The 14,593-nt window shown below is 37.0% G+C and overlaps 1 protein-coding gene across 1 annotated transcript in view; it reads right to left on the reverse strand.

The window, feature by feature from the left end:
* Positions 1 to 12,159, reverse strand: part of DSG4 (desmoglein 4) — a 35,698-nt gene extending 23,539 nt beyond the window's left edge. Inside the window, exons 1-7 of the mRNA XM_038541813.1 lie at positions 12,043 to 12,159; positions 6,722 to 6,757; positions 5,218 to 5,349; positions 3,529 to 3,684; positions 3,071 to 3,215; positions 949 to 1,115; positions 571 to 705 (exon numbers count right to left, since the gene is read on the reverse strand). Of these exons, the coding sequence (XP_038397741.1) occupies positions 571 to 705; positions 949 to 1,115; positions 3,071 to 3,215; positions 3,529 to 3,684; positions 5,218 to 5,349; positions 6,722 to 6,757; positions 12,043 to 12,159 (888 nt within the window). The remainder of the gene's footprint in view (positions 1 to 570; positions 706 to 948; positions 1,116 to 3,070; positions 3,216 to 3,528; positions 3,685 to 5,217; positions 5,350 to 6,721; positions 6,758 to 12,042) is intronic.
* Positions 12,160 to 14,593: the final 2,434 nt, after the last annotated feature.

Genomic DNA, 14,593 nt, shown 5'->3' on the forward strand with positions numbered 1-14,593 from the left:
TACCAAAATAGGTGGTGAGTCAGATTTGGCCTTGCTATTTTCAATTCTGTGCTTCTTTATGCCTAAATATGAAGATGAAAGTTGAAAATGTTTGGGACTCTTGTAGAATTAATTCAGTAAATTATTAGGCCTATAAAGATACATCAATAATGTTACATGATTCCCAGACTTAGATTAATAAAATCCCAGATTTCTATAAGTAGAGAGTATAGAGGAGATGGTTTGCTGCTTTGATGGTCTGTGTGAGTTGCACAGAATAGCGCCTCAAAGGCAAACATGCACTAGTAAGGTATATTATTATTTTTTTAATGAAATACAATTAAAATATAATTTTTAGTTTTACGTACAATGTAGAAATGTGATATTTATATGGAGTGTGAAATGATCACCAGAGTAGGCGTAGTTGCCATCTGTCACCATACAAAGTTAGTACAATATTATTGATTAATGAGATATATTATTAGTATACATAAGAAGTTCCAAGGTTTACACGGCAAAGCTGAGTCCATCCATACATATCAAATCAATTACTGACACTTAGAAAAAAAGGGTTATAGGGTAACAACTTACAGAAGTTTTCTCCAAGGTGGGAAAATTATCATTGACATCTAAAACCTTGATTCTACAGTCGCACTCAGAGGACAGTCCATCTATAGCTCCATCTCGATCTGAGCCCCTCACAAGGAGGTTATACATACTGTGTTGCTTAAGATAAAAAAAAAACAAAAACTGTAAGACTTAGGTCTCATTTTTAATGAAATCCAACACATCCCAATGTTGTTTTTCCAATTTCCTTTTATGATTTTAAGTAATATTTTAATATAATTTTTTCTTTTTATAATTTTCATTGAAAAGTCATGGTTGGATTATTTTTTCTTCCCTCCTTTATTTTTGTCTTTTGAAAATTGTATTCTTTATTTATTATCATTCATTCATAGAAGGCTTTACCTCTCTGTCAAGGAAACTGGACATCGTGCGGACTTCTCCAGTATACCTGTTCAGGATGAACATTGGTGCACCTGCTGGCTCCTGAGAGATGATCTTATAGGCTATTTTAGAATTCAGATGATTGTCTTCATCTGCATCTGTGGCACTTAACTTTACAACCAATGTGTCTAGAAATGAAGATGGAGATGGAGAATGTTTGGGATTCTGTTAGAATCAGTTCAGCAAATCATCAGGCATAGGAAGAAAGACTGGTTGGCCTTCCCCTGAATTTTCTTTTGCTTTAGTTTCCATAAGAATATAGTATCATAACTTTCAGCTACACCACTGAGTGCAAAAATAATAGTGGTTTGCTTCTATAAAATCCTTTACAGTTTCTCAAGTACTTCCAGTCCTTAAGTGATTAAATGGTAAATTAGGGGCAAACTAATCACTGATGTATGAAAAGTTCCATGGCCTTAATCATAAAGCTGAAAAACAGAATTTATCAATTTGTTTTTGTGTAGTCGTGTGACATTATTTTAAAATGCTTAAGGAAGAAATAGTATAACTTAATTAAATTCAGTGTTAAGGTTATTTATTGAGCACCTATATTCTTTATTTTCATTTACCCAGAAAGTAGAGAATTACTATTTGTTGCCTTGGAGGATGGTAGTCCTTTACTGAATAGTCAAAAACATATACCTACTGAAAAGATTTGTCCACAGGAATAGGAAAAGTTCTCAATTATTCATAAGATCAAAGATGCTTATCCAGGCAGTCCTCAAGGACATCAGCCCAAAGGACAGATTTTCCAGAGCTGGATGATCCCTGATGTTTTTCTGCTTTCTAGCCAGGTTTCAAAGTGAAAAACCCTAACACAGAGAACCAGAGATGCTTTCAATAGAAAAAACCATTCTCATGGAGTTCATAGTTTATGAAAATACGCCCTGGCCCTGTGGTTGACTCTCCTCGCATGAGGGAGTGTGAACAAGACTGCTAATCAGCAACCAAGGGTACGTGGACTCGGGTGTGCATTTCAATGCGGGTTTTACCTTCTATCCATTCACCAGGTTGTGGAAGGATGTTAGTGAGGAAACAATGATGGGCTTTGGAAACCCTCTCTCTGTTTGGCTTCCTTTGAGCAAACTTTTATTTTACTTCTGTTATGTCCTCCCATTCTGTTATGTTTTATGTTATAAAAATTTTGTGTTTCTTCTTTTCAGCATCACTGTTTTTAGGGCCTCTGCAGAAGGAGCTCTCCAGACACCCCCTCTTGACTCCTGCCTTTTTACCTCCTCCTTTTCTGCTCCCACTTTTCTTGTCTCCTTTCTCTTTTCCCCTAGACTTCTCTATTTTTCTTTCTTTGACTCTTCATCGGTATCTTTAGTTTGCTTTCTATGTGCCTTCTGAAATTTCTTTCTTCTATTCTTTTTTCCAAATCTAATTTAGAGGTACACATGTAGACATAGACATGGAAGGAAAAGGAATATTGGAATATTGGGGAAAGAAAGAGGTGGAGGGCAAGGAAGGAGAGCAGAGGAAAAGACCAACACAGGAAAAGCATAGGGCGGAAGGATGTTCAGGAGAAGTGATAGAAAGAGGGAGAAAAGAATATTCGGCCTGGAGATGAAATTAAGCAAGATGGAAAAAATGAAAAAAAAAAAAAAAAGAGAGAGAGAATGTAAGGTAGCTTGCTGTGTAGACTGTGAAGAGTCAGTGATTACCCTATAGGACTAACCTGATGGGTGCTGTTTGGGATGTACCCTCCATCACTCTCTAGTGTGCTTTAGCCCAGAATTTGAGGAATAGACCAGTACAGAGCCCTTTTCCATATCATGGTTTCTTCTTCAGTTTACTCATTAGTATTAAGTTAATCAAGAGCCAGTAAAAATCTTTAAGGAAGGCACTAAGCACCTACTAAATCACATCTATGAGAGTCCTCCACAAACAAGAGGATATTTAGTGTTTTAGACAGCATGTTTTTATCTAGGTCAGTTTTAAGTTAGAATTTGTGGGGTTTACTCAAAATACAAGTTTGACTTTTTCTCATCTTTAAATTCTACCTGTATGTCAATTTCCTACACCTTTTGACCAAGAAAAAATTGATGTGATACAATGCAGAGAAGGAGTGTCATCTACTTACTTGCATCACTGTTTTCTTCAATGCTGGCTGTGTACACATTTTGTGTAAAAACTGGAGGGTTATCATTTATGTCCATAACCTTGACTCGAAGCTCAAGAGGTCTTTCTAAATCTTCACCCCGTGAATTCAGAGCCCGGCAATAGATCTGTGGAGAGTTGTGGAAAAAAAAACTGTCTTTTTCAATCGAAGATAATTAAGTAATATGCTTAGAAATATTTCAGGAAATATGCAAAGAAACAATTTACTTAGTGAATTCAGACTACATTACAATTTATTAATTTAAACATTATCAAGACATTTGATGGCATACCAATGCAACACACCAGACACTCTTGAACTATAAACTTATGTTTTCACACTTTTTTCGTCTCTTCAGTCCTTTTATTTCGTCTCAGCTTTGCTGTGTTTTAAAAAGGGAAGAAAAAATGCACAAATTAAAACACACTGATGTGACTTACCAAGAAAAGTGGAGTTATCTCTCTGTCCACCACTGAAGTGATATTAATTTCCCCAGTCCGAGGATTAATGGTGAATACTCCGTAAGGTGGTCGATCAATTCCTACCCCAGAAATGCGGTATGTAATCTTCTGGTTTGCTTCACAGTCTGATCGAATCTGTGAAGAAAATGGCTAGGTCTGTGATCTTACTGAAAGCAGTTCCTGAACTGCAGAGTGTAATAGAATGAGAAGGGATAGCTTTGTAGCCAGATGGGCTTTGGGTTGAAACCTGGCACCATGATTTAGGCCTGGAGTGACCTTGGAAAATTCACTTAACTTTGCCAAGTATCAGCTTATAATGGGATAATACCACCTACATCCTAGGTTTGTAGTGGGGATGGTATGAGGTAACATATATACACCCACCCCAAAGCCAGGCATAAGGCACATACATGCTTGATGCTAGATTTGTTACTATTAACAATACATTGTTTAATTCTCTGATTTTCTTTGCATATAAAGAATTTGACAGAAGAAATCACCATCTTTAGTATTTGTTAAAAGATTGTGTCATATTGATATGTACCTTGACTATACTTTAGTTGGAGATTTAATCAAAATTATAGATAATTTAAGAAAATCACAAGAGAAGCACAATATTTAGAGATATTGGCAATCATTTTTTTGAATTGAAACCTACCATATCATTCATTCACCTGCCAAATAGATTTTGTGGCAAATATTCTGCTATATAAGTTTTGTTTTAATAGTTTTTTTTAAAAGATTTTATTTTTTTATTCATGAGAGACAGAGAGAGAGAGAGAGATAGGCAGAGACAAAGGCAGAGGGAGAAGTAGGCTCCATGCAGGAAGCCCGACGTGGGACTCGGTCCTAGAATCCTAGGAACACTCCCTGAGCCGAAGGCAGACATTCAACTGTTGAGCCACCCAGGTGTCCCTGTTTTAATAGCTTTATACCTATTGCTCATAAATTTAAATAAAGATAGTTTACATTTTGAAATCTCACCTGTATACTAAAGATGAAAACATTCAATAAAATACTAAGATTTGTGACCCAAATATCCACAATTAAACAAAGACAACTGTAAATACAACTTGGATTAGCTTCACTGTAATCCAGAGATCTTATTTATATAGATGAAAATCCAAGAATTCTTCCAAATACATATAAAAAGAAAAGAAGAGGGATGCCTTTCTTTCCTAATTCTCCTTCCTTATTAATTGGAATACCATTATTTGGAATACTTTTTAAGTCTCTCCTAATTTCTGGACTTAGGAATCTAGTGGGAACTTTTGATACTCTCTTTTCTTTCTTGAAAAGAATAAGTACTATAAACCTTTGATTTGGGAGTGGGATAGTCGGAGATTATTACTACACATGTAAATTTCCTATAACATGTACATACGACAGATAAACAGAACACAAATGAGAAGATAAAGCCCAGTTGTGCTGGAGATCCAGGTCTCTCTACTAGGATCACTTCAGAGACTCTCTGCTCTGTGTCGGCTCTCCAAAGCTGATATTCGAAACAGTGCCTCAGCAACATGAGCAGATGAGTACATGTCACCCATCTTCCTAAATTACTATTGAGTAGTAAAGGCTGCTAATCCCTGAAATGTCTGAGGCTTTCCTGCCCTGCAAAATCATTTGTTATTAGCACAGCGTGCTCCTGTTTATTTCATCACTTACTCTGGCAATTGGATTCCTCTTGGAGTTGTCCTCTCCTTCTCGGCAGGCAGCAGCAAACTTGATCCACTCCCGCTTTTGTCTTCTGACGGTCTGCCATTTTGTAGTGCCTTTTTCAATGTCTAGTTCTTTCACCTTATGCAAAAATAGTTCACATTTTGTACAGTGTTAGTACAGTTTTACTTAGGAAGGACATGCATTCAACATTGTGAAGTATACCCAGAAGAAGCAATAGTGTTGAATTTGAGGAACAAAGGGTGTTTACTAATTCATGACTCTAGATAGTTAGAGCTCTGTCACCTGCCTGCCTACTTCTTTTGGAATCATCTCACTTCTAACTATATGATTCCAGTGAAACAGATTTCATTAGCTATGTGTGGTGCTCACAATGTGTTACATTGGATAATATGTTATGATTTTTCTTTTTTCAATCTGTCCTCACCATGTGGAGGGCTTGCCTACCTCACCCTTCATTGACCTCTGACCAGGCTTTTTTGTCTCCAGATTCTAAAAGACTGTTAGTGTTCCACTGAGTACGACCTATGCAAAAGGAAAGTTGTTCTGGTGAGTATGCTCACCTAAAAGATGGAAGGGATTTTTCTTTTCTGTTGGTAAGGACACCACTCTAGCTAAGCACCCAAATATATTATTGTAGGATTAGGAGAATATTTTAACTAAATTGATGGTACTTACAATAATCCTGTGAACAACTCTGTGCCTTCTCAAAGTTGTCCATTTGTATCTCTGCTTGCTATATGTTTTTCTCTTTGTAGGTTTATGTTGCTATTGTTGGAAGATGTCCAGGAATTTTATAGTATTCAAGAGTGTAGAAACTTAGTACATGCATAAACATTTTTATACATGTATAAATGTATGCATATATTTGTGTATAATGTACATTTCCTTCCATTTTGATACAACTTCCTGAAATGTACCATGTATTCCCTACTTTGTCAACAGAGATTAGAAAAGTAATTTTTTTCAATGATTTGAGATTATCATAATGAAAGTTTAACTACAGTAAAAAAATAAAATTCTCCCAGAGATTAAGGACAGTAGCTTTATTTCCTGAGTCCCACTCTAAATGGCACCAGATTCCCTGTTGTTCTACTTAGTTATGATAAATATTTTTTTACTTTTATATTTTTCCCTCATTGACTGATGATCAGTTACCTAATGGTGTAACTGTATAAAAATCCTCTTTCCATCTTAACGTGTTACTGTGCTTCTTTTGTTTTGTTTAATTTGGGAAATGTATGGATAAACTACTAATATAGTTTGAGAAAAGTAGCAGTTACTATGACATTGAACTGTCACAAACCATGCCTGAAAACATGGATATTTGGAAGTATGGGTTTTACCATTGCTATTTCAGTTTGGCAGAGATTCTTGCCTTTTATCTAGATGATTATGATTTCAAATATTCTGATATTTGTTATATGATGCATTGCAAAATTCTATTTTTCTTTCAATTTAAAATTGAGAAAATAGTTTTATTATACATTACCTCAACAATAAATTCGCTGTTTACTTCCAGCACCACCTGTTATAGAAGGTACAAAATTAGCAAAAATTTGCATAAATAAAGGAAACGATGTCATAAAACCATTGAGAATGTTCTTTTATTAATTCATTTCTTAAATATACATTTTGTTCATAATTTGGAACAAACATGGGTAATACAAAATAAATAATAGACTTTTTGCCCTCCAAAGGCTTTTAAACTTTTAGGAAAGAAAAAGTATAATTACAGCAAGGCGGATTAGGACACATGTTGCAACAGAGGCACCCATGGGCTCAGTGGAAAGATATAGCAGATAACTCAAGGGATCAAAGTGAATTTTGGTAAGGCCTTATAGGAGACTAGGGATAGAAAGGGTTCTGCAGGATGAAGCTGCTTTGATAAGAGGAGTTGATGAAGAGAAAAATTTCAGCCAGAGTAAAACATGTACACAGATGTAAAGGAAGTTCCAGAAATGATAAATAATATTAGCTGGAAGGTAGGGGAAGTATGAAGGACACATGGGAAATAAGATTTGGGATGTCAATTTGGAGACAGATCATGAAGCACTTCTTATACCAGATTAAGGAGTTTTAGACTTCATTAAGTAAGAGACAAGGAGAGACAAAAGCAGTGTGTGTAAAATACAGCATTGATACAGAAGGTAGATTTCAAAGAAAAACACTGGAAGTTGAGATACTTGGGAATTAGCAATCGCTTAAGAAGGACAGAGTTAGAACATCAACATTGGTGCTGAGTGGCCCTAGAAAGAAGAGAGGAGAGAGACATTCCCAAAGGACTGACAGGACTTATGGACCATGTGTTGCCAGGGAAGGAGGGGTCAGATGGTGCTGGTGGAGGAAGCTTGGCTTTCAGGAACAACTGGAGTAGTAGTCATAGAAACAGAAAATTCAGCAGAAGTGTGTCCCTGTGGTGAGAGGATGATGGATGTTTGTCTTATTTATTTTTAATGTGATTCTAAAATTTGGGGTAGATATCAAAGCAAAAAAAAAGTGGAACTTATCCAAACATGAGAGCTACTAAAAGTTAAAGGAATTGAGGTTATTACATGGAATGGTTCAAAGTCAATGAAATAGGGCAGGGAATGAGCTCTTATGGGAAATGCTTACATTTGTGCAGTGGACAGAAGGAAGAAATCTAAAAGCAGAGGGCTCAGAGAAAGTAAGGGAATAGAGGGACCGAGGGATCAAGGTTGTGGGCACACAGCACATTCAGTCAGTGTCAGAATGCTAAAAAGTGGAGATGATCATGGTGGTTGTGGTGGGCTGGTGAGGAAGGTGACTCAGAAAGGAGAGATTGTATAAGTAGGTGGAAAAGTAGAAAGAAAGGAGGCAGAATGAGTGGAGTGCAGTGATAAGAAGCTAGACAAAAGAGGGAATATTTAATGATTTATGTACATAGCAAGGTTGAGGTGAATGGGAACGGAGAAGGTCATGGGGCTCTCCTTTACATCTGTGTAAGTAGCATGGAGTCATTGCTAACGTTTGCTGGTGGCATAAGTCAAATCATAGGAGTCAAGGGATGAGTTATTGAGAAAGTGGAAATAGCAATCATAGATTACATGAAAGTAAGGAGTTAAAAGAAATGTGGGAGGGCAGCCCGGTGGCTCAGCGGTTTAGCGCTGCCTTCAGCCCAGGGCCTGATCCTGGAGACCCGGGATCGAGTCCCACATCAGGCTCTCTGCATGGAACCTGCTTCTCCCTCTACCTATGTCTCTGCCTCTCTCTGTCTCTCATAAATAAATAAAATCTTTTAAAAAAAAGTAAAATAAAATAAATGTGGGAAATTAGATGCAGTTTGAGGAGTCAATTAGATCAAGACATATTTTTTATGTCAGGAAATCATGACCAAATATACAATTTTTAAAAAAATATTTTATTTATTTATTCATGAGAGACACAGAGTGAGGCACAGCCACAGGCAGAGAAAGAAGCAAGCTCCATGCAGGGAGCCGGATGTGGGACTCGATTCCGGGACTCTAGGATCACGCCCTGGGCTGAAGGCAGACACCCAACCGCTGAGCCACCCCAGGCATCCCCCAGATTTTTGGGAGGATAAAGGGAGAGATAAAGGGGTGTGTGTGGGAAAAGTGATATGAGGAAAAGGAGAAAAGAAAGAGGAGCAGGAGGAAAAAATCAAGGAGCTGTTACAGTTGGGATTAAAAGAGAATAGGAATGACTGCGTCAAAGCTGAGTAAAAGAGCCTTGGTAATGAGGTAGACTATTTCTTCCTTTGAAACATAAGAATGAAGAGAGAAAATCATTTTGAGGTATAATTGGAGGAAAATTATAGCACCGTTTTGTGGAGTTGGAGTGAGCAAGAATGAGGAGGGGTGTAGGAAAGTGACAGGAAGTGTTTTGTGCCTTTTCTAATAGAACTTGGCAGCCTGGGAGCTGGAAGAGAAGGAATATGAGGGCTTCCTTAGTTGGGGATTGTTACCAAGGCAGACTGAAGATTCAGGGATGTGATAAGATACTATTGTGAACTCCAGTGAGTCAGGGAGCAGAGCTAAACCAGGGAGAGACTAGAAAGAGACTGGGACAGAGGGAGAGGGTGCAGAGCAGATCTGCAGGTGTGAAGGGGGGTATAGGAGGAGTGGGAATGTGATGGGGATTTGGAATGTCACCTGAGTCCAGAAAGGGGAAAAATACAGATTAGAAATTTGGCAGTGGGGAATAGGGTTTCCTCTTTTTTTTTTTTTAAGATTTTATTCATTCATGAGAGACAGAGACAGAGAGAGAGAGGCAGAGACTCCCTATAGGGAGCCTGATGCAGAACTTGATCCTAAGACCCTGGGATCACAAACTGAGCCGAAGGCAAGAGCTCAAACACTAAGCCACCCAAGCGCCCCAATAGTGTTTCCTCTTAATTCACTTTCTCCCTCACATGCACTTTTAATTGGACATTAGCAAAATATCTAGACCTGGGAAAGAAGTTCAGTATTTAATAGGAGATCATTTTATTTGATTACAAAGGATGTTTTATTTAATAATAAATAACACTTTTTTGGGGGGTGAGGTTTTTTTTGTTGTTGTTGTTAGAAAATTAGATGGTTCAGGAAGGTATAAGTAAAAGTAAAAATCACACTAAATCCTACTACTTGGAGATTTATCACTGTTAGTGTTTGGAGAAATTCTTTCAGGCTTTTTTTTTTTTTTTAATTTTCTTCTTCTTCCCAAAACATATATACATGTACAAGTTGTAATTTTTTTTTCTTAACCAAAAAAGAGTTATAATGTGCCATTTGGTAATTTGGTTTTTGTGCTCAGTGATTATTTTGGTAAAGTTCCAGTGAATACATAGGGACATCCTACATTGTGAAGGTTGCCTTATGTATCACTCTAATAGGTATCTTCCATTCAAACCATTGGGATATTAGGATAACAGAGAACTGACTAGTTAATGCTGAGACTAAACTGTGATATGTGATTGTCAGGCACTGTCCCCCCAGTGGGAGGTGAACTGGAAGCACTGCCTTAACGGATGCCAGAAGGTTGATGAACTTGTCATCTGAGCCTACTGTTCCCCATCTTCAGCTTCCCACCAGTCTCTATTTTCTGTTTCTCCTGCACTCTCTTCTCTCTTTCTCATGCATGGACTAACTATTTAATTCTGTTTTTCATTTCCTTCATCAGAATTTGGTAGATTTTCTCATGTACACCTTGTATATATTTTGTTAGATTTATACCTAAGCATAATTTTTTTGCTTATACTTAAGCATAATTAATTTGAGGGGGGGGTTAAATGATATTGTGTTCTAAATTTCAAATCCCACTTGTTCATTGCTGGTATATTGAAAAGCATTTGATGTTTGTATATTAATCTTTATCCTGAAACCTTGTTATAATTTCTTATTATTTCCAGGACTTGTTTTGTCAATTCTTTTTGATTTTCTACATAGACAATCATGTCATTGTTTTTGTGTTGATTTTTAAAAGAAAGTTGGAAAAGCTTTCTTGCTTGCATAGAAGCTTGTTTATTTTTACTGATGAATTACACCTCCATTGAAAACTATTGTACAAACATGTTTATTGTGGAGTAGAATGTATAGCTTTTATATATGTTCCTTAGGAGTACCAAATCTTCTCATTAAGATTCTTTCCTAACTAGTTATCCCCACTTCTTTTAAGATTGAAAAAGTTACCAAATACAAAATCCTTATTTCAGTCTCATATACATAAGGCAAAATATCTTAGGGGGCTATATCATGGATCTTTTGCAAGGGCCAAATAAAAACAATTTAATAGCTAGGACAGTCTTTTTGAAGCACATATTGGATTAAGTCACTCCCTTGCTTAAAACCCTCAAGGCAACTTCCTGTGGCCCTTAGAATGGAATTTAGGCTACCTTCATAGCAAGAAGCTCTATCTGATTTGGTCTGCCCATCTTCTAACTCTATCCCTTATCTCTGTCCCTGAGCTATCTGTTCTTCCAGGACCCAAGTGCTCACTTGTCTCAGGCTATTGAGTCACTGCCAGGAAAACTCAAACTTCTGATTTTCAAAACACTGGCTCAGTCCCTTTCTCAGTGAGACATCCCTGACTTCCCAATCTCTAAGCTCAATCAGCATCCATGACCACCCTTTGTCAATGGTTGTCAAATCCATCATTTTTACATCTTCCTCAATAGGAGTCTTCCTAGCACTTTTCAGTGTCTGATGTTATTTTGAAAAGATATCTATTGTCTATACCTGTCCATTACTATATGTGTTCCAAGAAAATTGGGACTTTGGGGATCATGTTCTTACCCTCTCTCCCCTATCAGAATCCCCAGTGCCTAGACATACAGTAAATATTTGCTGTAGAAGCCAATGGACAATCACTATAAAAATGATAAAGATATTAAGCCTTGCAAAAATAGAGTGTGGCATTATTCAAAAATGTAGAAGATGCAAAAGGAAAAATAGGCAGATACATAGATGTATTAAATAGTCCATGTAATTCTTTGAAAGAAATTGTTTTATGGTGGCTTTTGATATCTTTTTCTGTTGGTTCATGATATGCCTATGATCACTCATTATCTCTGCTCTTGGTTAAGCATTTAATTTGAAGCAGCCTTTGAATGAGTGGGCTGCCTTCCATGTTTACTCAGACATGCTTCCATCTTGTGGAGTTTTCTCTCTCCAAATTTAAATGACTTCTTAGACTTTCCACATAGCTTAAATGGTAATTTTATGATATTTCTTTTCAACTTTTTACCTTATCTGTAAAACATTAGTCTAATTATGATAAACTCACATGAGAAAATAACCATTTGATTAGGAGCCATCAAAGGAATGACTAAAGTCATGTATCAGGCCTTTGTACCATAGGATTTTTAGTATCGATGTGATTAAATGATGGTTTTGTACAAATAGATGATAGATTAGAAAACCAGTTGGGTAGCAGTGAATCAAACTCCAGTCCTTGCAAATACATGGGCATTGCAGTAAAATAGCTAGTGGGGACTGCCTTCTGCAGGGCCATGGGATGGCTCTTTGGGATGATTAAAATCTTATTAGACTTGATCTTTGCTGAAAATTATTTAAGAAAAATGAAATATATAAACTTGGTTTGAAATCTAGAAGTTGGCTTTGTTTATAGTCTGTATTTACTTTGTAAATAGTTGGGTGAGATGTAGACCTTTCAGAAAAAGTGGGGATTTAAAAATAAGGAAGACAAAATAATATTTGTAATTTAGTGCTATTCTTCCCCTGCCTCTCATCCAACTGTTTGGTGTTCATTAAATTAGTTCTGCTACATAGACAGATTTTAGATGAAAATATAACATTAGTGAGGGTTAATGTGCTTCAAATTGTGCAGTTATGGAAAGTATACATGGAGATACGTGTTGCAAATTAAAGTCTTGTTCTGATCTACAAGTAGGACCAAATAGGTGTTTTATTTTTGCCAATTGACTATTTGGAAATTATTGAGAATAATTAATCTCCCAGAGGCATTTAGTGTCTAAAAATGTTTTAAAATGGGGTGATCCCTGGCTGGCTCAGCGGTTTGGCTCCTGCCGTTGGCCTAGGGCGTGATCCTGGAGTCCCGGGATCGAGTCCTGTGTCAGGCTCCTGGCATGGAGCCTGCTTCTCCTTCCTCCTGTGTCTCTGCCTCTCTCTTTCTCTCTATATATCCATCATGAATAAATAAATAAATAAATCTTTTTAAAAAATGTTCTAAAATGGGCATCCCAGGCAGCTCAGTGGTTTAGCACTGCCTTCAGCCCAGGGCCTGATCCTGGAGACCCAAGATTGAGTCCCATGTCGGGCTCCCTACATGGAGCTTGGTTCTCCCTCTGCCTGTGTCTCTGCCTCTCTCTCTCTCTCTCTCTCTCTCTCTCTCTCTCTGTGTGTCTCTCATGAATAAATAAATGAAATCTTAAAAAAAAGGTTAAGATTGACTTAAGGAAAAAAATATATATGGAAGCTGAGATCTAGTAAATGATTCATTTAAAACTATCTGTGGACTTGTACCCTCTGAAATGATCATGTATCTCAGGGATATCTCTGCCCCAAATGAAAATTATTGTTATAGCAGCAAGTAAGGTGGTATTAAGGTTTTTCAGTCTGTATGTATCTCTAAGTCAAATAATTTCTGTCTCAGAGTGAATATGTAGCCCTGAATTATAGTTAACTTCATAAAAAGCAATGTGGTTTAGACATTGATAATAATGATTAGCAATGCATCCTTCTAAATGCAGAAGAACTGGGTATGGGTCTTAATTTTGTTTACCAGCTGTGTGATCTTGGATAAATTTCCTAGCTTCTCTCTGACTCAGGTTCTCATCTAAAAAGAATAAAATTTGTGAAAGTAATAGGCACCCTATATGCTCAGTATATTTATACAAAGGAAGAACAGTGAAAGAAGAGTTTCCTTCTGTGCTTTAAAGGATATGTTCAGAGCATACCCTGTCATCTAAAAGTACTAGTCATTCATTTTTAAAGACTTAGCTACATCAACCTGATTAGTTCTCAGTTTAAGTGATAAAGGGAGTGTTCTGAATTTATTTAATTTGCTCTTGTCCTCTCTACAGAACCCAACTCAATTGAGTAGCAATAATCTATGGTTGCCCTGTGAATTTGTGAGTATAAGTATAAATGTCCGTTTTTTGTTTTGTTTTTGTTTTTTGTTTTTTTGTTTAAGGAAGTTGTAATATTAGATCCTAGGGCCCTTCCTAGGATAACTTATATTGTGCCTGATGGGGATGGTGCACTTCTGATATTTCTGTTTTCTGCTCAGCTGGCTCTACTGATGATGGTCCCAATAGCCATGCTCTCCAAATTCCATCCCTTTATGTGCAGGTGTTACTGAATCAACTCTGTAGGTTCTGTTCTCAAGCTGTACAAAATCAGGAGGCTCCTCACTTTCCAAGAAATACCTGTGAATGGGTGTTTTGGAAGAAACATGGAATGACATCTTTCTAAATTGCACATAGTACCATAACTGCCTAAACCTCAATTACACTGTGCAGAGTAGTTATGGGTTCCTGGATAATTGAAGAAATTCCTTGCCTATAAAAGTCACCTTTTGGGAGCCTATGTAGGTCATGCATTATTCTAAGGTATAGTTTTGCCTGAAAGGCTGGCTAAAAGACATCACACAAAATGGAGAGGGTTGAACCAGTTGCATGATAATGGAGTAGAGAAGTTAAGGGCACATGCAGTCGAAGGAACAGAAATAACCCAGAGAGATGTCTGGTATCCTGAGTGTGCTGTGCTCTCTGTGGGCTAGTCTGATGAGAGGGTTTCCCATCTTCTTTTTTTCCTTTGGATGTCTTTACAATAAATTGCGTTAACTGAAGTAACATGAATTGGACTTTTTCTGGCAGTATAAAATGCCTCTGAAGCTAAAACGTATACGCCTGTGCTACTTA

Source organism: Canis lupus, chromosome 7, assembly GCF_011100685.1.
Source record: "Canis lupus familiaris isolate Mischka breed German Shepherd chromosome 7, alternate assembly UU_Cfam_GSD_1.0, whole genome shotgun sequence".
NCBI classification, from domain to species: domain Eukaryota; kingdom Metazoa; phylum Chordata; class Mammalia; order Carnivora; family Canidae; genus Canis; species Canis lupus.